This window comes from Coenobita brevimanus, chromosome 63 (genome assembly GCF_032717465.1).
Source record: "Coenobita brevimanus isolate Jiangsu-jjx chromosome 63, ASM3271746v2, whole genome shotgun sequence".
NCBI classification, from domain to species: Eukaryota; Metazoa; Arthropoda; class Malacostraca; order Decapoda; family Coenobitidae; genus Coenobita; species Coenobita brevimanus.
Window position 1 is genome coordinate 28,499,099 of NC_137016.1, and position 26,058 is coordinate 28,525,156.

General features: G+C 45.0%; 1 protein-coding gene across 1 annotated transcript in view; it reads left to right on the forward strand.

Annotated features, from left to right (window-relative positions):
• Window positions 1-25,724, forward strand: part of LOC145404318 (uncharacterized) — a 144,153-nt gene extending 118,429 nt beyond the window's left edge. Inside the window, exons 13-27 of the mRNA XM_080275838.1 lie at window positions 364-570; window positions 835-1,041; window positions 1,259-1,510; window positions 1,799-1,960; window positions 2,201-2,255; window positions 3,050-3,156; window positions 3,391-3,768; window positions 3,943-4,212; window positions 4,442-4,603; window positions 5,628-5,843; window positions 6,401-6,648; window positions 15,479-15,654; window positions 18,120-18,307; window positions 23,739-23,954; window positions 24,863-25,724. Of these exons, the coding sequence (XP_080131964.1) occupies window positions 364-570; window positions 835-1,041; window positions 1,259-1,510; window positions 1,799-1,960; window positions 2,201-2,255; window positions 3,050-3,156; window positions 3,391-3,768; window positions 3,943-4,212; window positions 4,442-4,603; window positions 5,628-5,843; window positions 6,401-6,648; window positions 15,479-15,654; window positions 18,120-18,307; window positions 23,739-23,954; window positions 24,863-25,015 (2,997 nt within the window). The 3' untranslated portion in view covers window positions 25,016-25,724. The remainder of the gene's footprint in view (window positions 1-363; window positions 571-834; window positions 1,042-1,258; window positions 1,511-1,798; window positions 1,961-2,200; window positions 2,256-3,049; window positions 3,157-3,390; window positions 3,769-3,942; window positions 4,213-4,441; window positions 4,604-5,627; window positions 5,844-6,400; window positions 6,649-15,478; window positions 15,655-18,119; window positions 18,308-23,738; window positions 23,955-24,862) is intronic.
• The last annotated feature ends 334 nt before the right edge of the window (window positions 25,725-26,058 follow it).

A 26,058-nucleotide genomic window follows, 5' to 3' on the forward strand; every position in this document is an offset into this window, starting at 1 on the left:
AGGAAGGGGGTCGCTAATGCCGGAACTATGGTTTTGTTTTTCATTTTGATACATTGTGGACTACAGTAATATTTACTTTTTGGGAAATCTAAGCTAATTTAATATTTTGTATGTAAAGTGTATACAGTATTTTATGCATAGCCTATAATTTATGTACATGCTGTGGTCAATAAATTGTCTCTCTCTCTATCTATCTATCTATCTGTGTGTGTGTGTGTGTGTGTGTGTGTGTGTGTGTGTGTGTGTGTGTGTGTGTGTGTGTGTGTGTGTGTGTGCGTGCGTGTGCGCGTGCGTGCGTGAGCGCGCGCACGCACGCCAAATTCCTTTTATGCACCCACTTACTTGTCCTATATTCTGTGGTAGGGTTTTGAGGGCCCCCGAGGTGAGGCTGGCCCTCCTGGCTCCTCGGGTGAGAAAGGAAAACTGGGCGTGCCGGGTTTCCCTGGGTACCCGGGTCCCCCAGGTGATAAGGGAGACAAGGGATCACTGGGGCTGCTGGGCAGGCTGGGAGACAAGGGAGAGAGAGGCAACCCGGGGCTCATAGGGGAGAGGGGTGAGCAAGGGCCCAGGGTGAGTATATTTTCATATTCCCTTCCTTCAGATGTGTAATGTAATGTCATCTGTTTAGTATTCCTCTAATACATTAACCAGACAGATAGTTACTGCATTATTATTATCGTTTCTTGAGGAGGGTCATATTAGCTGGGTAATAGTAATACCTGAAATATTTGTTGTTCTTTGTTCCTTGAATAAAGGTGAATAGCAGTATCCAGATTATATACCTAAGGCTAAGAGTAACAGTGAAAAGGATAATTACCTTTTCTGATATTACAGGGTTTTCGAGGGTCGCGAGGGCGGCGAGGCAAATCTGGTTTGCCCGGACCAAAGGGAGACACTGGTCAGCCAGGGCCCCCGGGACCTGAAGGTGGCCAAGGTTCTCAGGGACCTGAGGGTCCACTTGGGTTTGCAGGACAGCCAGGGCCTCCCGGAGTTGATGGCAAAGACGGCATTGTGGGACCTCCCGGGGAACGAGGACCTCCGGTAGGTTTATGACAGGGATATCATACAAATCGTCTGGACATTTGGTCCTTTATGCCAATGAATGTGTACTGTACTTGAAGTAAAAGTGTAATAATGTCTGTCAGTGTATGTGGTGCCATACTCGTATAATTGTGCAATAAAGTGTCCAGTTTTACGACCTGTTATATATCCAACATGGTTAAAATATATACTAAGACTGTTTATCACTGGTATGCAGGGAGAACAAGGTAATGCAGGCCCGATTGGTCCACCTGGTGTGGTTGGTCTCATCGGTACAACAGGAGAACCTGGACCCACTGGTGAACCAGGGCCACCTGGTCCCCCTGGGGTGCCTGGTGAAGAGGGCAGGTCTGGTGAGGCAGGGAAGGAGGGTCCTCCAGGGCCAATGGGAGCTCCAGGGAAGATTGGACCTGTTGGACCACCAGGCCTCCCGGGCTTCCCAGGAGAACGAGGACTCTCAGGAATTCCGGTGAGGAACAGAGCAATCAGTAAGAAGCTGTATTTGTATGAAAATTGATTTACACTTTTACTATTTACTTAAGGCATACATGTGTCTGTTTACTGTTATATTCAAAGAAACCAACACCATAATTATATGCACAAGAAAAAGTGTCCCAGCAGAATGTGCACTGTATCAAATCATGATAACTATATTTGTTATTAAGGCTTACCATACCTCTTATTCTACACACACACACACACACACACACACCTCAGTTCCTTCGCTTTGTAAGTTATAGCAAAAACCCTTCTACAGGGTGCCACAGGACTGAAGGGTGAGATGGGCCCTCCTGGACCAGCTGGAGCTCCTGGGGACAAGGGTTCCATGGGACTGGCTGGGAATGCAGGACCTCAAGGACCCACGGGGAAAGACGGAGCGCCAGGACCTCGAGGTTCATCAGGGGCTAAGGGCGAGCGGGTGAGTGTACAGACCTTGAGGCTCAACAGGGCTTAGGGCAAGCTGGTCAGTGTATAGACCTTGGGGTTCTGATACAGACATGAATTATTGCTTGATTCTGTTTTATATTTTTTGTAGAATCATATTGCTCTGTCAAGAAGGCAAATATTGTAATATTATGTGTACATTTTACTAAACTAGTGAATAAATCGGCAGTTCATTACTCGTATGTTGTGGACTTATTTTCGTCCGTTCTCTCAGGGTGACCAAGGAGTGCCTGGACCTACTGGCAGAGATGGTTTGCTTGGACCCCGTGGTGAGTAGTTTATTCTCTGTCAGTGAGCCTGATACCGATAGGAAATACCACTGAGTAACAGAATAGTTTCACAATTGATGAAAAATATATAAAATATTTTGTTAACAAGCACCTTAAAGAACTGCTAAGTCGTCATCATCATCACCATCATGATCATGATCATCATCGTCATCATCATCGTCACCATCTCAAACATTCAAATTCACCACCTAAGAGATGGAGTGTGATAAAATGAAAACAGAAAAACAGCGCACACAAGCATGAAAACTATCAGACTGGAAGACACCATGATTCAAACATCATCCAAGCCCTCGAAATCTTGCTTCTGTTTCACAAGTGACAACCTTCCGCCCGTTCTGTATTTTCTGTATTCTTTTTGGTCGTGTTTCACTTAGCTGGGAGATAAAATTTCCGCCGAATGCCGAAAGAAAATAGGGGTGCAGACCTTGCCATGAACATCATCTTAAATACTTCATTTGTTCATTTCCCTTCCTTGACAGTTCCTCAGCTTTTTTTTTTTTTCCTATACCTTGCTCCCTCACCTGTCATATTCATCCATTTTCTCACTTTCACACACTTCCGTCTACCCTTAAACCCAATCAAATGTGCTGTTTTTACCACTCGCCCTATATTCATTCATCACCCCACCTTATCTTTACTCTTACCATGACCGGACCATCCATTCTTCATTCTACGTTCCTTCCAATACACTTCCTCACTCAAGTTTTCCATGATTAAATAACTGAACTGATCCTGCCAGCGACTTGGTCTCATGTAAAAATATCTGTACACAGGTCTTCCGGGCCCTCCTGGACCTGTGGGAGAGCCGGGTGAGGACGGAGACAAGGGTGAGGCTGGACCACCTGGCGAGAAGGGCTTCAAAGGCGATAAGGGCATTCCAGTGAGCTCACACCGCAAATTCTTCCAACAGTGATTTTTCTTTAATCATTGGCTAACCCAAAGTCTGATATCTCTTTGCCATATATTATGCATTTTCTGTTTTACTGGAGTTTATTATTATTTTTTTTTACTGCATCAAATGTGTTGCATCGGCAGTGTGGTGCAGGTAACTGCCCATATAATAATTTGTTATTTATTGCACAGATTTCTTTTCCATCTTTGGTTCCTTTTGTAGGGTCCCCCAGGTACAGATGGACCGCAGGGTCTTCGTGGTGCTCCAGGTACCCCTGGTGCGCCTGGCGAGCGTGGTTCCCCTGGACGAATGGGTCGAACTGGCAGAAAGGGAGAGGATGGACCACCGGGACTTCCAGGACCCGCTGGGCCGGCAGGGATACAAGGCCTGCCTGGGGTATCAGGAGCCAAAGGTGAGAAGGGTGACCACGGCAAGAGAGGACTGCCAGGACCCGTTGGACCCACAGGTGAAGCTGGACGTATGGGGAGCAAGGGAGCCCAAGGTCTCCCTGGCCCAACTGGACCTGATGGACTTCAGGGAGAGAAGGGAGAGCCAGGGCCTCCAGGAGTGCCAGGCCCTCCAGGAAAGGATGGAGAACACGTAGGTATTTCTTTTTCTTTGTGTTTTTCATAATTGTTTACGTATCGCCTTATATTGGAGCGTTGTAGAAACGAAGCAGGTAGCCTTGGTTTTTGCTTACTTTAATTTTTTGTGTGAAGGGATAATTGCTTGAGAGTTAATTAATACTCATGAACTAATAACGCATTTTTACAGGGTAAGATGGGCCCACCGGGACCAAAAGGCGAGGAAGGAAAGCCAGGTCCACAAGGATCTCCTGGTATTAGGGGTCCAGTAGGGCCCCCAGGGCCGAAGGGAAATGCTGGACCACCTGGTTTCCCCGGTCCCCCGGGGGAAGCGGGAAAGCAGGGTCCTAAGGGTGAGCCAGGAAATGATGGCGAGGATGGGAGGCAGGGTGAGGCTGGGCCACCAGGGGAAACAGGCCCCCCAGGACCAATGGGGCTCGCTGGTGCCAGTGGCAAGCCTGTGAGTCCAGTGTCATGGGAGGGGTCAGGCATGGGCACTGTTGTAGACAGAATACATTTGGAGTTATTGTATTGAAATATGACGAATCATATATACATATAGTTTATTAGGAGGGGCATTTAAATAAAAAAAAATGGATTTACACTGAACTTTATACCTTTAATGTTTTGACGAGTCGTCTAGTGTACAAGACTAAACTGTTGCTTTTTGGGGCTATGTGTATTGACAGGGACCTGAAGGCCCTGCTGGGCAACAGGGCCCCACAGGATTGCCTGGTGAAAAGGGAGACAGAGGTCTGATTGGTCCCGCCGGTCCAGTCGGTCCCACAGGGCCTCAGGGACTGCCGGGACCACAAGGACTACCTGGACTGAGAGGATCCCCAGGCCAGGCTGTAAGTAAAGTCACATTGGGACGTGGTCTCGTAGGCTTAAGAGGCATTTTTTTTAGACCTAGTCTTCAGTGAATTATCTTGCATATTACTCTCTGATGTCCTTTGTGTTACTATAATCTGAACCTCTGAATACTGACATAGCTGTATTTGTATCACAGACGAGAATATTAGCTTGTCATATGCAAGGAAAGAATGAAGTTGTAAGCAGCCTTTTTCACTGACGAGAATTATGAACCACTGGCTGCATTCCTATATACTGTAAACAGAGTTCCTGTGTTTACGTTAAAAAATCAGCTAATATTATAATGTTACTCGAGTGGTTCCTTGCTGCTACACTGCAAAAAATGGCAGCTATACACAGCCAATCACTAATACAACTGGTCAATATTTTTTCAGTTACTGCTTTTACCTGACATCTTTCCCAACGACCATACCCTTCCCTTTACACTTCCTCGCACTCTCTCTTCGTACGACCATCCTTTTCACCACCTCACACACTCGCCATCACTCCCTCATATTCCATTCTCACGCTCTCTACGACTTACCACCACTCTCTCACCACCTTTACTCTCGCCACAACTCACCACTAATACTCTCACCGCAACTCACGACCACTCTCACCCTTACCACTACTCACCACTGCTTCCTCACCACTTCATCACCACTACTCTATCCCTTGTCACCACTTCCTTTCACCACTCTCACCATAACCACAATCCATTACCCTTTCCCTCTTCACAACTGTTAACATATCCTCGTCACACCCTCACCACACCACACTCCCACACTCACACCATACTTGCACCCTTACCATACATATCCACCCTCACTACACCAAACTCCCACCCTCACCACACCAAACTCTCACCCTCAGCACACCACACTTCCACCCTCACCACGTCACACTTGCACCCGCCCCACACCACACTTCCACCCTCTCCACAACATACTTCCACCTTCGCAGTATCCTCCTAACCTAGCTTAACTTAACCTAAGCTAACCTAACCCTCACCTCATCTAACAGGGTGACGTGGGCGCCCCAGGGAAGGAGGGCAATGCAGGACAGCCAGGACTCCCAGGACCGGCGGGACTCAAGGGACAGAAGGGCAGGAGGGGCAGGAGAGGGCCGAAGGGGCACAGGGGGGAGATGGGCACCAGAGGAATGAAGGGGGAGATGGGCGAGAAGGGAGAGCCGGGAATGAAGGGACCTGAAGGACCGTCTGGCATTAAGGGAGAACCGGTGAGATGATTTAGATATTCTGTCTGTTTGTGTGTGTGTGTGTGTGTGTGTAATTCACCGGGTCGGTCAGGATCACTTGATGGTCGTGATCGTCAGCTTTTACCCTCCCGGAAGGGAGCTGAGAGCTCATATAGTCCGATCTAAGGGCAAGGCTGTGACCTTCACACATGCACACACCCGTCCCCTTGCTCAAGGGGGACAGTAACCACCCACTTCGTCAGTGAAACTTTTCGCAACCCGAGCGAGGCGCGAACTCCCGTCCACCAGTTGGCAAGCGGGAACTTTACCACTGCACCAGCGAGCGGTGTGTGTGTGTGTGTGTGTGTGTCTCCTCTATTTCCTAACCCTCACCTCATCTGATATTGGAGGGGTTAAGATGCTCATTTCATCAGACCCACTTGGTAAGTGAGAGTATATTGTTATTCATTATCTCTGTCCAGTGTAATGAGCACCACCCAGGCAGTGATAGGCCGTGATTTAGAATTGAATTGAACAAAAGCTTGATCATAAAATTTCTTAATATGTATATCAGTAAATTGTTGATGAATTTCGTACAGGGTCCCCTCGGCATGCAGGGGAACAAGGGCAACGACGGTCCCCAAGGTTTGCCTGGCTTGGTTGGTCCATCGGGGCCCAAGGGTGTCCCGGGTTCGACAGGTCCCAAGGGTGAGACCGGTCCATCAGGTTCCCCAGGTCCACCCGGCCCCCCTGGAGAGCTGCCCCTGTTGCCGCCTGAGTTGTTGTTCCAGCGAGACGCACCTTACAGCGAGGAAGAGGACGGGAGTCGATATAAGAGGGCGGCAAGGTGGGTGTAGAGGCATTATAGCTTAGGCATTGGTGTATGGATAGATAAACAAGGATAGATGCATGGGGGGGAATAGTTTGAGGGAAATAGAGGGAGGGAAATCGGGAAGGGAATGGGGCAGGGAAATGGGGGGGGAGGTAGGGGAAGAAAATGAGGGAGGGAAATGGGGTAGGGAAATAGGGAGGGAAATGAGGGAGGGAGATAAGGGAACAAAATGGGGAAGTCAAATGGGGTAGGGAAACAAAGGAGGGAGATGAGGGAAGGAAATGAGAGCGAGGGAAATGGGGGAGGGATATAAGGACCAGGCAAATGGAGGGAGGAAAATGGGAAGAAAGAAGTGGGGAGGAAAATGAGAGGGAGAAGGTGAACACGTAAATCAGTGGGGCAAATAAACAGGTAGGAAAAGTGAACAGGCAGTCAGGTGGGGTAGATGAAAGCGCTGAAAGGAAGACTAGAGGTTGAATAAGTGAGAAAAGGGAAAGTAAACAGGGTGGGAGGGGGGAGGTAAAGGGGGAAAGGGAGAGTGGGCAAGGTAAACTGGGGGAAAAAGAGGGTATATACGTAGACAGCTTGCGGACTGAAATGAGCTGCAAAGGACGGTACACAAACAGACGGAGCAGTAATGAAGGGGGAAAATGAGGGTAAATAAGAAAGCAGTTGGGGAGGCAACGGGATGAGAGGTTCAGTGGTCTATAGGAGGGGGGCGAGGGATGGGGACAGGGGCGCGGAGATGAGGGATGGGGACAGAAAAGGAATGTAGAGGATGAAGAATGGGGGCGGGAAACTGGTGAGAGGGATGCAAGGGATGAGGAACGGGAACAGGAGAGGGATGAGAGGGGTGCAGGGGGGGGTGAGGGAAAGGGATAGGAGTAGGGAGCAGGGGAGGTGAGGGAAGGGGAAAGGAGAGGTGTGAGAGAGGCCAAGGGGGATGAGGGAGGAGGGGGACAGAAGAAGGGTGAGAGGGGTTCAGGGGAGGTGAGGGACGAGGACAGGAGAAGGGATGTAGGTAATAAAGGGTTTCATTAGAATACCCGCAGAGATTATAAACTTTTTTCTGGACTCCTAAACAGAGACATGGAACAGACATCACGGAATAAACGTATAGTTTAATATGGAAGAATTAGAGCAAAAAGATGAGCATAGTTTAAGGGAAGGAGACAGATGACAAATGAGGCACAGAAGGTAAAACGTGGACAGACTGACAATAAAATTAAACTAGGTAGTGCTTTGAAGCCGGAAGGCATACGTTAGGTATAAATAATGATAATAATAAAAATGTTATTTAATATTAGACAATACAGTATACATATAGCTGAAAAGGACAGGATAGTGTTTCCGTTCAGGTATAGAATATTTATTCCTAGACATACACAAAGCACCCTCGGCTATTCTTCGTTACATAATCTAATTTTTTCGTGTTAGTGGTATGAGGAAGGTGTGTACTATGTTGATTTTCACCTGCTTAAGGTAAATGAAAACTACAGATCCCTGAAACCCCCAAGCTGTCTCAAAATGTACAAGTTTGTGCCAAGGACTCCATCAGACGGACTGGATAATCTTTGTGTAAGTGAAGTTGACGTGAAGGTTTTACAGGCCAGACGACGACTGTAGGATAGGCGAGGTGTGCGACCCTCCCTCCGCCTCCCCGCCCGGGGACCCCTTAACCCCTAAGAAGCGGCGGGGGGGCAGGCGGAGGCGCCCCAGGCCCACTCCACCGGCTAGGTGAGTCAGACGTAAACACACGGAGCAATGGACATAGCATCCCGCATACTTTAGCTCCAGTTACTGGCACTGCTTCCCCGCCTTACCTCCCTCGCACCAAGCGGTTGACCTGCGAGTGTCATGTGACTGTCTCAACCACTCTACACCCACAGCTTACCGCACAGCTTTATAAAGATCCAGTTCATGTGAATAATTAGCTTTGTGTGTAGCTGTTACTGCATATAAAAGCTTTACTGTAAAGCAGTAGGCCCAGGAACATGCCTGGACCACATGGATCAGTGCTAAACTAGAAGGAGTGTTCGGCGAGGGGAACACCTCACACTCGCCTCACACCTCACACTTCCTGCCAGTATGAGTGAGCTATGTTGTGTTGTCCCTATGTCCTGCTGCTGGGTCGTGCTTTAAGTGGCTTTGGACATGTCGTAGCACCTCTTCCTTAGCAGTTTATTCCGCACATTACGCCACAATATCCACATGTATGTTGTTGATCCAAATTATGTCAATATTAAAGCAGCTTAAATAACACGCAGACCATAGTCACATTCCACATCTCACCATGAACAACGTTTCCCTATCACACACACACACACACACACACACACACACACACACACACACACACACACACACACACACACACACACAAAATCCTTGGTGTAACATACAATACATCGGTGTCATTTAAAGAACATGTCACAAACATTAAAAATAAATTGACAGCAAGACTCAGCGCCCTAAGGTCACTTGCCCATAAAACATTCGGACACAACATAGAAACCACCACCATAGTATACAAACAATATATGCGTTCAGTGATGAGGTATGCAAGGCCTGCTCGGGCTTCTAACCTCACTGAAACACAGTACAACATTCTACAGACCACACAGAACAAGGCCTTAAAAATAATCATAGGCTGCACAGCTACTACACCTACAGACCACCTACCCAAGAAACCAAAGTCCTCAAAGTCAAGGATCATCTAGACATGAGAGGCACACAAATTCTTGCCGCAGCCTCCACAAACCCACACCATCCACTACACTACTTGGCAACACATCACACACACCAAGGAGCATCAAAACAACAACCAGCACACGGTATCATGCACAAGTACTGTCATCTCTCCCCCCTCACCCGACTCAAACCAGCTACCAGATGTATATCCATGCTCAGATCACTCATCGTTCCATTCATTCACTTGAAGACAACACACAGTTGCATGCACGGCCTCCTGATATCCACCCTTCGGCCTCCGTGAGTACAGGGTCCACCTGGCCAGGCTGAGATGTGGGCATCATCCAGCCCTCTTGAGTTATCAGAAGAGACTGGATGACTCCGTTGCTGAAGCCTGTCCAGGATGCAACACAGCACCCCATACTATTAAGCACATTATGGATGACTGCATTGAACACAGTCGCCTGCCCCAACAACACAACATACACTGGGAAAGTCCGGTCTCGACCGTGGCCTTCCTTAGGGACTCGGGACTGTTCGGCCAAACTGCCTTGGGAACAACTACTGCTACTATTACACCCAAGAGAATGTTAAAATGTAGTAAAATAAACTGCCAAGGAGGAGCGCTACAAAGTCTTGTATGCCACCAAGAACACGATCTTTAGTCAGGTCAGTGAATGAGTGTGTGCTGGTAAGTTCCTTCTCTCCTTACCCTTACCCTCGCCTTTACAACCAGGATCAGCTGCAGTGGACAGACTCCACCAGCGACTATTCTGAGAATAACTCCAAGTTTTCCTCCTCAGTATTACCTGAATGTCTTGTATGAAAAGTATGTGACGTAAACTTAACTGTTACCTCAATTTCATAGGGACGTTGTTATATTGTTAAGAGCCACGACACAAAGGATGACACTGTACACTGGAAATTAAATGTGGTTAGCGACAGTAGACTAACTTGAGTTTCCTTAACTTACAAAGACAAAGAAAATGCATGGCTACAAACGAGCAGTTTAAGTTCTTTTGTGTTGAGCTGCCTAAGGTTATATAAATGTAAGATAAAACAATTCAGTATCTCCTGCAGTCCAGCATCCTCCTTTTGGGGCATAAGGAGGGAGATGAGGTACGTTTGTACAACAGTTTACCTGTGCAACCTGGTAAAGGTGTCCTTTAGTAGCATCTACCCAGTTCACGCCTAGATGAGCCTAGGGCAACAACAATATAATTCAGTTTAATAATTACCTTAATAAGACGTCCATTGCTGAAATGTAAGATCAAGGAACCACCATCCCCTAGCTTAGGCTGGCTCGTATAGTTGAGACTCTGAATAGCATCTTCATCATTAACGGTGTCGAAATAGGTCATTCCCGTAACGGTTGCGTTGAATCCAGACTGCGGAATGCTTTCTGATGTGATTTTTGAGTCACTCTTTGACAAATGTAGTTGATGTTTTAGTTTGCGTTGCTCTTACCTGTGGCAACCACATTTTACTGCTCTGGTAGTGTAGGTGACAGTTCTCCCGTGTGGACGTTAATTACACAACCTTACACGTGGACACGACTTTGTTTAATCAGTCAATACCTGTCAGACAAAGGTAATACAAGAATAAGGATCAGTAAGATCAGCTGACATATGTCACATGTCACATGAAATTAGCTATACGAGAGTGGGCATAACGCACACCAAGGGAATTTTGTTGTTTACACGCTATCCACTTACATGAACAGAATATAATAAGAAATATAAGCTTATGCGTGATGGGTCGAGCCTTAAGCTAGGGTGTTATTAGCAGTGTGTTTTTGGCGACGGTTACCTCCACAGTGGGTCTGTCGTTCAAGGCACCATAGATACTCATACAAGCCGCCCTTGTTTCATGCGGCCTGTCCACCGCCGTAAACAACACGCTCTCAGTCCTCATAAGTAACCCACTCTGACGCATTAACACTTCATAATACCTCTCCTTCCATCGTTCTCTTTATTTCTCAATCGCCCTCCGCGTAGCACATCATAGTGTATGTTTTACAGCCATCCGTTGGTAACAGGTAATGTGTTTATCATGTATTGTCTAACCATTTTATTTTTTTTTTATTTTTTACATTTACAATAGATACACTTCGCTGCTGTGCTAGTACTGTGCTTGTGACGTAAGGCCATTTCCGCAGTCGCTGCTCTTTATTACGATGCTAACCAGCGAAACCTTCATGCCCCTTGTTCCTGCTGCCAGTCACCTTTGGCAGAGATGTTGAGAGCACGAACCATTAACAAGAAAATGATAAAAACAGTCACCATTGAAACCTAGTGAAAATTACCCTGTTGGGAGATTCTTTTCATTGTGAGGCAAACATATCGACTGTGTAAGCAAACCTATCGTTGAATCCAAATATATATTTTGTCCAACACCTGTAAAATTTTTCCCTGGTTTCATATAAGAGACTCTTTAATATCGTTCAGTCTCAGTATGAAATAAATCAAAGGAATATTTGCCCTTGTCTCGAAACGCCAGGCTGACAAGAACAACGCGAGTTTGTCCTGTTCCTGTTGTTGTTGGAGAACATTTTGAAATAGTACTCAAATAATTAATCCTACATCAACCATTTTTACAGGGTATACACTCATGGTCCCCATCCACCCATCCCCCCTCACCACCACCACAGTGCCATGCCAGCTCACTGCACCTACGAATATTTCGTTGCCTCCCATGCTCATTTCATTGCCCCTTTCCCGCGACACTTTCACTCTGTTAGGACAAATTGATATGAACCTTCACTACGCTCAGACCACTACTCCAGCAACACTCATTTTAACAATTCATACTCCCCTGCCCCAGCTTCGCCGCTCATCACCATGCCAGCCAATCCCACATACGACTGCTCATCACGCTATTTTTTCGACTCATAGCCCGATGCAGGTCGCACGGTTGATGATGGCCCTTGTTTTTAGATGCAAAGTAATGTCATTTGAATTAATGAACTGGAACCAACTTAATTACCGTTAACTATAGTCCGTTCCCCTAAACTGAGCGAAAATTGCCATATCTCCATCTTGAATGCCGAGTTGTAACAAGAGAACACAAGAATATGCTGCTAATCATGAAGAAGTGTTATGGAAAGAGTGTTGAGCCACAATACTGCCTTATTTTGCCATTGAACTATGTGAAATATACTGCAAAAAGATGAAAATTTCCGCTTAGTTACAAACGAGCAAGCGCAGCGATGTTTACTCAATGTTCATTTGAGAAATGAGCGCCCCGATACGACCCGGCCCGGCCCAACACGATACGGCTCGACCGTGATGGTTTTCACTTTTCAGGGGCTAGTAACTTCTACTGTGTGAGATAGAGAAGAGCTTTTTCCAGCAGGTAGTAGATGCATTCAATAAATTTTGTTTTTAGATATATATTTATTCATGAGACCAAAGAAACCCCTTGGAATCCCAGCTTTTCAAGGGAATGAACCGAGGGTTTCAGTTGACATGCTCCACTATGAAAAAGACTTAAAAAAAAATTCCTCTCTTAGCACTGTTTTCTTGCATGAATTCTGACAACTAAATGTCGGATATTACGCTCATAATTTTACATGAACGTTTTTTTCTGTTTAGAGGGTGAAATCAGCAAGGGTAATTGCTCCATTTCTGGGTTGTATCATTCTCAAGCGTTTACCGACGCAGTTCGTTGACGGCAAGTCGGGAGCAGAGAACTGAGCACTGTGCGTATGATAAATGCTGCGGCACAGCACCTCACTATATGCACATCCATAGAGAAAACGTGGGAGAGTAACTATTTTAGCTCAGTTATTATTTTTTTGTAACTGTTCAACTAACTCACTAGAAATGTTGAAAGTTTACACCAAGATGAAATATGATGATAGGTGTATGTACAAACGCTCGCCCGCTTGTCACTCGCTAACAAACCGCACTTCACTGGTTAAAGTCTTGCAAGATATCATCGAATGAGGTGCTGATAATGCAGTGGTAACATCCCCAGCTCGCAGCTTGAAGATGTCGAGTTCGATTCTCGGGCCAATCAAACTGTTGGACAACTTTTGTTTCTCTTTTGCCCTCGTTCTCCCTGCAGTACAATTGAGGGCTGGATGTAAATATGAATGCCTGTCGTGTTCAGTAGGAAAATTGAGGCAGCAAAAATTGTCTGCCTTAATGATTCTAAGCGTTTTTTTCATTGGAATATGAGTTTGGAAAGTGTAAATGAACTTTTTACCCCGGCTTTACAGTGTCCCAGAACGGTATTATAGCGGATGTTAAACATAGGAGACCGCAGCGATTTATTTTGTTTTCATACCTTAACATTCTCTTCTGTGCTATTTATATTATTTTAATATCGACGTAGTATGCATTAGCAACATACAAGAGGGTATTGAGTTGTGATGTGCTAAAGAAATCGTTGAGGAAGCGGTGTTACGAAATCTCCGAAGCCAGCTAGAAATCCAGCCCCCGAGGCTCGTCTCCTGTGCTTGTTATGGGGCTCATTGAGGGTTGGGTAGAGGGAATCAATTAGCCATTGGGCAAACAAACCACTAATTGGGTTACGTGTTAGCTTAGCCTCACTCCACAACTCATAAGGATTGATGTGTGTGTGTGTGTGTGTGTGTGTGTGTGTGTGTGTGTGTGTGTTAATCTGAGGAGTTTACCTGATGTGTATTTATAGGACGTGTGTATTTGATGCGTTTACTTGCCGTTTACCTTATGTGCGTTGTTGACGAGGAGTTTGGACGTGGTGGCACTGTGCATCCTGAGTGGTGCAGCTGCGGCGTCCATCGGGAGTCAAACCTCCTCATATTTCTCTGCACCATGCCGTAGGGAAAAAAATCCTGATCTGACTCTGGTGAAGCGCTGTCTACAACAAGTGGATGCCGGTTTCCTACATGGTGTATATATTGTACTGTGCATGTATAGAGGGGTCCCACAACAGTTGCTTACCTGTGGTCAACGGGTCTGCTCGAGCAGACAGACGGGGGTTAAACTACAACAACAGCCTCAACAGCCTAATGTGTTTATCTGACATGTTTACTATAGTGTCTGTCTGATGTGCTTGCCTGATGTGTAGTTATTTGGTGTATTTATCTGTCCTGTTTACCTGATTTGCTTTTCTGATGTGCTTAATGTGTTTTTATAGCGTGTGCCTACCTGATATGTTTGGTTGATGTGTTTACCTGATGTTTTGATCTGAAAGTATCTAATTATGATCTGAAAGATGAACCAGAAAAGATCAGCGCTGAAAGTTGCCGGGAGCACGATCATGTAGACTTGTATTGACTTATCCATCGGCATTTTGCGTTTTGGGGAGAAGACAAACCTATACGTCATGGGAAAAAATCCATTCTTTCAATGGACGAGTGAAAACCAACTGTGCCCTCCAATTTTCCTCCCGCCTTTCACTCACTGCTCTCTTTCATTCACTTGACTTTTACACTCACTTCCCTTTTATTCACTTCCTCCTTTTACTCAATATCCTTTTTCACTCACTTCCCTCTTTCATTTACCTCCCTCTTTCACTCACTTCACTCCTTCAGTCACTTGACTCTTCCACTCACTCCCCCTTACCAAACCTGTGGCTCGTGGCTGGGGGAGTCCACTGGTACCACAACCCCAAACCAGCAATTTTCATTTTGTTGTTGTTGTTGCTCTACCCCTGTCTATCCGGCCGAGTAGACCCACTGACTATAGACAAGCAGCCTCCTCCTTGTGGCAGACAGCGCCTCACCAGGGTCGGGACAGTTTTCATGTGATATTTTAAAGCACTTTTGTCCAACGCATGTATGGATACATAATTTCAGTCACACAGCTCAGGCTCATATCACTAGACATGTTTCTTTCCCCATCAAAATCATAAAAACCAGGACCTTCTGCCTGGAATACATTTTGTGTCCCAGGATCAGGTTGGTCTCCGATGGAGGGAGCAATTGCTCATTTCAGACCTTCACACCCCCTGTTTATTGCCCTAGCGCTCCTTTCTTCTATCGTCATACACACATAATATGATAATATGATAATGCACCACTGCTACATCTGATCTGCATCCACTCCCCTCTTCCCCCTCCCCCCAGAAAAAATATATATTATTTTGACTACACCCTTCCCCTTCATTCTCCCATCCACCCTCTCACTCTCCCTCCCTGCCTCACTCCCCCTTCCTACACCTGCAGCGGGAAGAGGGCGAAGGGTGACGTAGGAGACGAGTTTGACGTGAAGCTGATGGACATGTACACCAACATCTACACCATGAGGCAGGACCTGGAGCGTCTCAAGAAACCCATCGGTACCAAGGACAACCCGGCAAGGACCTGCAGGGACCTCTTCTACGGACACCCTAAGTTTAAAGGTTAGCCTGTAGGAACAAAAATACCATTAACACCCTTAAAACGTACCATTAACACCATTACAATGTACCATTAACACCCTTACAACGTACCATTAACACCCTTACAACGTACCATTAACACCGTTACAACGTACCATTAAAACCGTTACAACGTACCATTAACAGCCTTACAAACGTACCATTAACACCTTTACAAACCTACCATTAACACCCTTACAACGTACCATTAAAACCCTTACAACGTACCATTAACACCCTTACAACGTACCATTAATACCGTTACAACGTACCATTAACACCGTTACAACGTACCATTAACACCCTTACAACGTACCATTAACACCGTTACAACGGACCATTAACACCCTTACAACGTACCATTAACACCCTTACAACGTACCATTAACACCGTTACAACGTACCATTAACACCCTTACAACGTACCATTAACACCGTTACAACGTGCCATTAACACCCTTACAACGTACCATTAACACCCTTACAACGTACCATTAACACCCTTACAACGTACCATTAACACCGTTACAACGTACCATTAACACCGTTACAACGTACCATTAACACCGTTACAACGAACCATTAACACCGTTACAACGTGCCATTAACACCGTTACAACGTACCATTAACACCCTTACAACGTACCATTAACACCGTTACACCGTACCATTAACACCGTTACAACGTACCATTAACACCCTTACAACGTACCATTAACACCGTTACAGCGTACCATTAACACCGTTACAACGTACCATTAACACCGTTACAACGTACCATTAACACCGTTACAACGTACCATTAACATCCTTACAAACGTGCCATTAACACCCTTACAACGTACCATTAACACCCTTACAACGTACCATTAACACCGTTACAACGTACCATTAACACCGTTACAACGTACCATTAACAGCCTTACAAACGTGCCATTAACACCCTTACAACGTACCATTAACACCGTTACAACGTACCATTAACACCGTTACAACGTACCATTAACACCGTTACAACGTACCATTAACACCCTTACAACGTACCATTAACACCCTTACAAACGTGCCATTAACACCCTTACAACGTGCCATTAACACCCTTACAAACGTGCCATTAACACCTTTGCAACTTTACGAGGAACCCCCGTGCTGATAATCGAAGTATAAAGGTTAGGAATAATAATAATGATAATAATAATTATAATAATAATAATAATAATAATAATAATTTGTGGTAGGTGGGGGCGCTCACCATCCACTCACTCGATGTAGTGCTGCTCTCGGATGTCTGCCCTTTCCTCTCCGCCATCCTTTTTTCCTTCCATTCTCTTCTGTCTTTCTTTCCTTCAGTCTTTCCTCGTCCTTCTGCCTGCGGGTGACTTTACACTCCCTCTTCTGTCTTTCTTTTCTTCATTCTTTCCTCTTCCTGCTGCCTGTGGGTGACTCTACACCAAGTGACAAGCCAAATGGTTTCCTGTACACCAGGAAACCATTTACTATGCTGGGTGGTAACCATATAACCAAATTTTGGCGTCTGGTGGTTTAGTGGGTAATTATTGCGCTCCAATCGGATTGAGCCAGTGAAGGTTTATATCCAAGGGATGGTTGGGGTTTATTGCTCACGGAATGCCACTCAGGGACGAGTGAGACTGGTCACTCTGATCTTAAATGTCAGGACCAACTACCTAACCCCGGGCTCCAACGCTCCTCATGGGGCAACGTAGGATTGGATGAAGGATGGATGGAAAATAATAATAATAATAATAATAATAATAATAATAATAATAATAATAATAATAATAACAATAATAATAATAAAATAATAATAATAATAATAATAATAATAATAATAATAATAATAATAATAATAATACCACCACATGAAGGCGTCCCACTACAGCACCCTGGTCTAGTTACGACAGGAAATAGGCCATAAGTCTGTGAATCTCATCCTACTGTAGAGCAGAACCAGAACCGACTGTCTGATTGAAATACCTGCTCTTTTCACTGAATTGTAACGCCTGGTAGCCAAGTGTGGTGTAGCGCACGTAGCTGATCTCTGTTCTGAATCCACATATGCAAGAAGACTGTTGGTATAGGACTCAGTTGACCCAAACACACACACACACACACACACACACACACACACACACACACACTCTCTCTCTCTCTCTCTCTCTCTCTCTCTCTCTCTCTCTCTCTCTCTCTCTCTCTCTCCACCAATCAGTTTCTACTGGACAGACCCCAGTCTAGGCATGATCGACGACATAGTGCATGGAATTTCCCTTCTCGTTCCCGCTTTCCCTCTCTCCTTCCCACCCTTTTTCTGTCTCACTTTTCTTTCCTTCGCTCCCTCTTTTTCTCCCACTTTTTCCTCCTTCACACCCTTTTTTCCTCACTTTCCCTCCATCTCTCCACCCCTCATCATGTCTTCTTTCCTCCAACAGACGGCTGGTACTGGATCGACCCCAACTTAGGAATGCCCGACGACGCGGTGTACGTTTTCTGTAACATGTCCGTGTCGGGGGAGACTTGCGTATTCCCTGACGTGCACTCCTCCAAGATCATCAACATCCCGTGGCGAAGGACATCCAGGAACGGGGCATGGTTCTCCGACTTGAGGGGAGGCTTCAAGGTAAGGGCCAGAGGGAGAGAGGTAAAGTAGGAGGGGAAAGGGAAAGCTAGAAAAATGATGGGGAAGGGGTAGGTGAGAGTGAGAAGAAAATGAAAGGAAAGGAGCAGAGAGAGAAGAAAGAAAATGGAAGGGAGGGAGGAAGAAGAAAGCAGAAACAGGAAGAGAGGGAAGGAGAGAGAGGGAAGAAGGAAGAAAATGGAAGGAAGGGAAGGAGACAGGGATAGATGGAATAAGTTAGAATTAAAAGGGCGAACAAGAAGTTAGGTTATTAGAGGATATTAAAAGATGAAAAAGTAAGAAGAAGAAGAAGAAGACTAGTTAGACGACGAAGAAGAAGAAGAAGAAGTCGGAGAAAAGTTAAAAGAAGAAGAAGAAGATTAAGATGATGAAGATGAAAATGATGATGATGATGATGATGATGGAGATGATGATGGTGATGGTGATGGAGATGATGATGGTGATGGTGATGGAGATAGAGAAGAAGATGATGATGGTGAAGATGAAGATGAAAATGAAAATAAAGAAGAACGATGAAGATGATGATGATGATGATGGAGATGATGATGGAGATTATGATGGAGAAGAAGAAGAAGAAGAAGAAGAAGAAGAAGAAGAAGAAGACAGCCTAGAGTAGCAGTGTATTCTGTTTTCTCAATATTGCTCACATTCCCCAGAGAAGGACCTTGCATGAGAACGAGCCTCAAATTTTAGGGAGAGAGAGAGAGAGAGAGAGAGAGAGAGAGAGAGAGAGAGAGAGAGAGAGAGAGAGAGAGAGAGAGAGAGAGAGAAGGAAGATAATGTTGGAGAAGAAAGGAATTGGGGAAGAGATGAGGCTGAGGAAAGGGAAGGAAGGTGGAGAAGGGAGAAATGGTTTGAGAGAGAGAGAGAGAGAGAGAGAGAGAGAGAGAGAGAGAGAGAGAGAGAGAGAGAGAGAGAGAGAGAGAGAGAGAGAGAAGAAGAAGAAGAAGAAGAAGAAGAAAAGAAGGGTAGGAAGAAAGGAAAGCGTTTTAAGGAGAAAAGAAGAGGGAGATAGTAAGAGGGAGAATAAGTCAGAAATGAAGACAAGGAAGCGAAAGAGTAGATAATGGAATGAATGAGAGAAGAAGAGAGGGATGAAAGATGGTCCGGAAGATTAATGACGAATTAAAGGGAAGAAGAGGGGGATGGGAGAAATGAGATGAACTACAGAAGGGAGATTGAAAAGGAGAAAACACGAGAGGAACGAGGAATGGATGAATATATGAGGGAGAGAAAGAAGAGAAGGCAGATTAAATAAATGGGATAGGATGATCTGAGAGGAGTGATAAGAATGGAATATGTAAGGAAGGAAGAATAATAGAGGAGAAAATTAATGAGAGAGAAAGGAAGGGGAAGAGTGTGAAAGAAAGAGAAGTGGGGGAAGAAAAGGACCCGGAATAGAATAGAAAGGAAGATAAAGGTGAAGAAGAAGACTGTGATAAAGAAAAGAGATGAAACAGAAATCACTTAGAAAAAATATATAGGTTAGAGAACGGAAAAGATGGTAGGGGCAGAGAAGGACAAATAAGTAAATTAATCTTAAAGAGAAGAATAGGGAAACGGGCAGGGTAATGCTTGTAGGTAAATGAAAAGAAACAAACGATTAAAAGGAATTAAAAGTTAAAAGTACACTGTTTAATATGAAGAGAGGACCGTGATATATTCCAAGGCGGATGAGAAATATTTGTTGAAAAAGTAGTTGCATCAGTTGACAAAAGTAAGTATATTTATGCAATCCATCAATCACTTTTGTGGTAGGTGGTGGCGACCATCATCCACTCACTTGATGTAGTGCTGCCTACTTCTTCCGTAGCCTGTATCATTCATTTTCTGTGCCTGTCCTCCTCCCTTCCTATTTCTCCCATCTTTCCTGTCACTTCTTATTGCTTTTCTTTCCTTTACAGGTGGCTTTACATTGAGTGACAAGCCTAATGGTTTCCTGTAAGCCAAGAAACCATTTACAACGCTGGGTGGTAACCATATAACCAAACCATACGTGCTCCCTACGTGTCAACAAGTGGGTTGGTGGAGGGTTAGTGTCCCTACTCGTAAAACAACTAACTCAAAGTCAAATGGCCACCCCTTATGGGATTATGGCGTCTGGCAGTAGATAGATAGATCAATCACTTGTTTAATTACTCTGCACCATTTACCAGTCTTCTACATTAATTCTGTATTGGCTGTCTTACCGTACTGAGGCTCGGATTCCAAGTGGTTCTGGAGATCTCGTTGCATCATTTCCTTGGCGATTTGTTCGGCACATCACAGTTCATTATCTTCCTGAATGACACTGATCGAAATTAAGCTTGTTTTTCAATGATAGATAACACACAATAGATTGGGAAGGAGTAAAATACAAATTAAATCACTATGGAAAAGGCACTACGAAGCCTCCTATGCAACCTACAATACACCTCCTATTGTCACATTCAACATCCTAGTATCTACAGGCGATCAGAACATAAAAACCTCAACCTTCAGATATAATTACGAGCGAATCAATGTTTACTTTATGGTCAGTATGGTCAGCTGAGAAATGAGGAGCCCAATGTGTCCCGGCCCGGCGCTACACGACACTGCCCGACCGCGATGGTTTTCAGAGACTAATAACTTTTCTACTACATGAGATAGAGAAGAGATATTTTCAGCTGGTAGTAGATATATTCAATTAATTTAGTTTTTAGCTATATACAGTATATACTCATGAGACCAAAGAAGCCCCATGAAATCCCAACTTTCCAAGGGAACGTACCGAGGGCTTCAGTTGACATGCTCCACTATGAAATCGAATTAAAAAAGACTTCTTGTTGTGACATTGTTTTCTGGCATGAATTCTAACAATTAAATATCGGATATTACGCTCATAACTTTTCATGGGCGTTTTTTCTGTGTTTTGGGAGTGAAATAAGCATTTTTGGGTTTTATCATTCGATCAGTAGCCAAGCATTTACCGACGCACTTTGTTGACATGGCAAGTCGAGAGCAGAGAATTGAACATTACGTGTGTGATAAATGCTACGGCACCTCGGTATATGAACATCCAGAGAGAAAACGTGAAAGAGAGAAAACGTGAGAAAGTAAATATTTTAGAGACATCATGACAAGTGTGGGAAGGAGATAGAAGGAAACACAAGTGAAATAAGTTTCTCCTGTGGCTTCTTGAGGGGTACTGAAAAACTCATGGACTCAGACTGGCTGACAGGAAATTGCCCTCTGCCGGCTGCCAGACAATGCCGTTCTGTGTCCTGTCCCAGGTGTGCGTCACTTGCCAGACGATCCTGTCCCTCATGGGTATCATCAAGGCAGCCACTCCTTCCACCCGGAAACCACCTTAGCTGCTGTTTTTGACCATACCATTTCTCCTGTCCTATGGTTAATGTTTTTATTGGTTGTGATATACAAAGTTTCCACCACTCTTCTCTGTTGTTTTGAGGGTCCTTTCTTTAATATTGAGGCATTGTTCCACAGTGGTAAATGACTTTTCTCATCAGTGTGGTTGACTAATGCACTACTAGGACTGTGGAATCTCACAGGCGAAACTAGTCTGGAATAAAGCTCGCCTCTATTTCACCTGTGTTTCCTTCCACGTCCTTCCCACACGTAGATATTTTAGCTCAATTAGTCTTCCGTTATTGCACAAATACCTCACCAGAAATGTTGAAAGTTTACACCAAGATGAAATTATGATGATAGGCGTATGTACAAATGATCGCTCGCCCGTCACGCGCTCACAAATTACACTTTACCGGTCTATCTCTGCCTGTCTTTAGCCAGACGCCTCAGTCCCGGAGGGAGTAGTCACAAACAGATTGCCTCTGTCAGCCTGTCCGCCAACACACCACTCTCGTCCATATACAGTGCCTTTCCATCCCATCCCTCCATCTCATCCTCGGTCTCCCCATTCCTCTCGAGTTCACCCACATACACTCTTCTCACCACCTCATCCCTCCACCTCATCCTCGGTCACCCGATCCCTTTCTATATCACCCACATACAGTACACTCTTCTCTCCCGCCCATTCCTCCACCTCTTCCTTGGTCACCCCATCTTCCTCTACCTCACTCTCATACACGCTCCTCTCAGTCCCATCCCTACATCTCATCCTCAGCCACCCCATCCCCCCTTACCTCATCCACATACACTCTCCTAGTCAATCTCTCATTCATCCTTTAATGTCATCTATCTACTCTCTTCCCCTGCCACCAGTACAATATAGAATACCCAAGTGTATTTCAGATGAGTTTTTGCGCCTCCACTCCTACACCTACGAGAATTTCGCCTAGGCTATGTCCCCCTTTTATCGCAAATCAGTGCCTCTTCTCTGATACCCCTTCTATTTTGCATGCTTTCTAATCTCAGTATCTCATATTACATTCCTTTCTCTGCTCATCCCACGCCCTCTACACCTGCATGCTTTCGTGCCTCAGTATGTTCATTTATCAGTTCTCTTCTCTGATTTCACTTCTTTTACTTTTGCATTCATTCTTATCTCAGTTCTTTACCTCACTCCTTATCTCCTCCCAAACCACCTCCGAGATAACTAGCATGATTCAGTTAACCTTCCTCTTCCCTCCTTCCCTCTTACGCCTATAGGAAGCCACGCAATATTTGTTTCCCCTTTTATCTCACTTCCCTGTATCTCACTCTCTCACACCCCATCTTATCTCCCCCTCCCTAGATGACGTACAAGACAACTGGTGCATTTCATACGATCCTCCTATGCTTTCTGTCCTCCGTTAATCAATATCTTAATCATCACCTGTCATCTCTTTCATCCTACCTCACTCCTACCTATCTTATCTTACCATTTCACACATCAACAAAATGTCTCTTCCCACGTCACTTCCTATGCCAGGTGTCCTAGGGTTATCAGAAACTAACTCACACTTGCTCCCTCATCCCATTTCATTCCTTCCTACCTTATCTCACTATCTCACAACCCTTCAAATCACTATCTCACAACCCTTCAAATCTGTCTGTGTGTCTGTGTGTCTGTGTGTCTGTCTGTCTGTCTGTCTCTGTCTGTCTGTCTGTTTGTCTGTCTGTCTCTGTCTGTCTGTCTGTCTCTGTCTGTCTGTCTGTCTGTCTGTCTGTCTCCCCCCTCTCTCTCTCTCTCTCTCTCTCTCTCCATAGTTCACCTACGAGACGACAGGCTAGGTCCGGATGACTTTCGTACTCTTCTTTCCTCTTAGGCCATCAGAAAGCATCACCAACACTTGCCTCACATTTCACCGAATCAAACTTCTCTTCCACCTTATCTAATTACTTTCCTCCAATCACCTATGAGAGTTGTATGACCCTTTGCATCCTTTCTTCCATCGCGTACCAGAACTGCAATTGCACTGTTGTAACCCATCCCATTTCACCCCCTAAAATCTTTTCTCTCACCTCTTTGCGTCCTGTCTCTCCCCAGATCACCTACGAGACAACGGGTGTGGTTCAGATGACCTTCCTGCGACTCCTCTCCTCCTACGCGTACCAGAACTTCACCTACACCTGCGTCAACTCCCGCGCCTGGTTCGATGAGGAGAACCTGAACCACAACAAGGCGATACGGCTGATGGGCCAGGATGAACAGATATTTTCCATCGACACCATCAAACCCACTGTTCATACCGACGAATGTGCTGTGAGTGAGATAGATAAGCTAACAGACAGATAAATAAACAAACATGGGCAATATGTTGCATCCACACATTACACCCACTGTTCATATGGATGGATGTGCCGTGGGTGTGAGACAGACAGACGAGTAAACAAAAGAATAAATAGATATTTAGGTAGATACAGAGGGAAAATGAGTTGTTGCATGCACTCCATCACGCCTACCGATCGATGTGCCTTGAGTGTGTGTATACAGTAAGTGTGCGTTATTGAGTTGGTGCCTATTATGTTTGGTGTGTGTGTGTGTGTGTGTGTGTGTAGGGAGATCTCCTGTAGTGTCGTACTGCTTGCGGTATAGTGTGTTTGTAGTCAATGGTGGACGATATTTTGACTTATATTTCCTCATGGTACGAATTGTAGCCTATAAAAGCTAAGTTATGTGACATCTCTCACAACTGGCCTGAAGCGCTCGACTTTTATGTTATTGCTCTGTATGTAATAATAACAGTAGGATTTTGATCAGATTACATCATGTGTTGTACCATGTTTAATTTCATTCAGAGTATCATTATGCTCGTTTAGAAATTTAATGAAGTATAATAGCTTTTAGACACATTACTTTGGGTCCATTTGTTATAGCTTCTGATACCGACACAAGCTTTTAACTAAACTCCTTCACCCCCGAACTACAAGCTGTCTGTTTGGACGAGTTAAAACAGGCATTGAAGTCAGGAATTATGTTGTGCTTCTTCATACCTTCAACAGATTGTGTTCCGTTTTCGTACTATTAACGCATCAACGAGCTTTTTGTTATAAATTTAACGAAGTCTGGAGGCGTTTAAAAATACATTTAACGAATTATGATAGTTACATATTCATACATTGTTTCCAGTTTTTGTTATGACAATCTTCTAACCCAGCTTCATCCCGCAGACAAAAAGTGGCCTGCCTGGACAAGCTAAAACAGTCTTTGAAGTCAGGACAGAGGACTTGGTTCACCTTCCCCTCGTCGATTTCCAGCCCACAGATTACGGTGTCCCTAACCAGGCCTTTGGTTTCGAGGCTGGACCCGTTTGTTTCAAATAGTTCTTCCTCAGCAATCAGAATGTCACTGCAAGCGGCCTCCCTGTCTCTGCCACCTTATGTTGAGTGCCCATCGCTGCCTTCTCCTACGGCTGCATCTCCATCTGGCCCCCGCTTCCCCGTGAGGTCTGGGGACGGTGAGGAGACGGAGCACCAGGGTGGAGTCTCATCTTGGACCTCTACAAGCAGTGGAACAGACATGGCCTCCGTCGCGAGCATCTATGACTCAAATCAAATTCGTCCCAGGCCACTCATGATTGATTCTTTGACGATGACGACCACGGCGCGATCTGACGACCTTCCAGACCACTGTACGGAGAGCTCTGCTGAGAACGACTCAGCGTTGACGACGGACCTCCCCCGGACCTGCCGTAGTGAACACACTCAAAGTTATAGTGATGTAGTGAACTGCAGTGAAAAAATCCATCCCGACCAATGTGACTGTGGTGTGATGGTTATGAGGACCTACCGGCGCAACTCAGGAAAAATGGGAAGTGCCATGGCCCAGAGACGTGTATCTAAATATTGTACAAAGTGTATACAGTTTGGGTTTTTAATTATAAGACGGGAAAATGTACGAAACGTCACTGCCAGTCTCTCTTCTCTTCAGTTTCACCCGCTGTTCTCTTGTCTTTTCTACATGGGCGACGTAAGATATGGCTTCTACGTTAAGCATAGTGTTTTTTATTATTTGTATAAAGTCTTAGTTAAGTGTAGGATGTGTCCAATTCTGTTTTTATTATTAAGCAAGAATGGATCTATTCTTGAATAATACTTATGTTGTTTTATTCTTTCCTCCGTCGTGCTGCTGTTCAGGTTTGCCATGGCGGCCACCATACATCTGTTAGATATAATTTCAACACAATGTGCTTAAAGGTTAATAACACAGAGCTTCTTTGTGCCTGAAGAATCGAAATGCACAAACTATTTCAGAAATTGCCTCTGGTGTTTACTTACTGTCACGAAGACACACACGTATACGTTTATAAAGTTAAGGTTCTTTGTTTGCTTTGTTGCTGTTTAAGCTGTACAGCCCCCTGCACCAT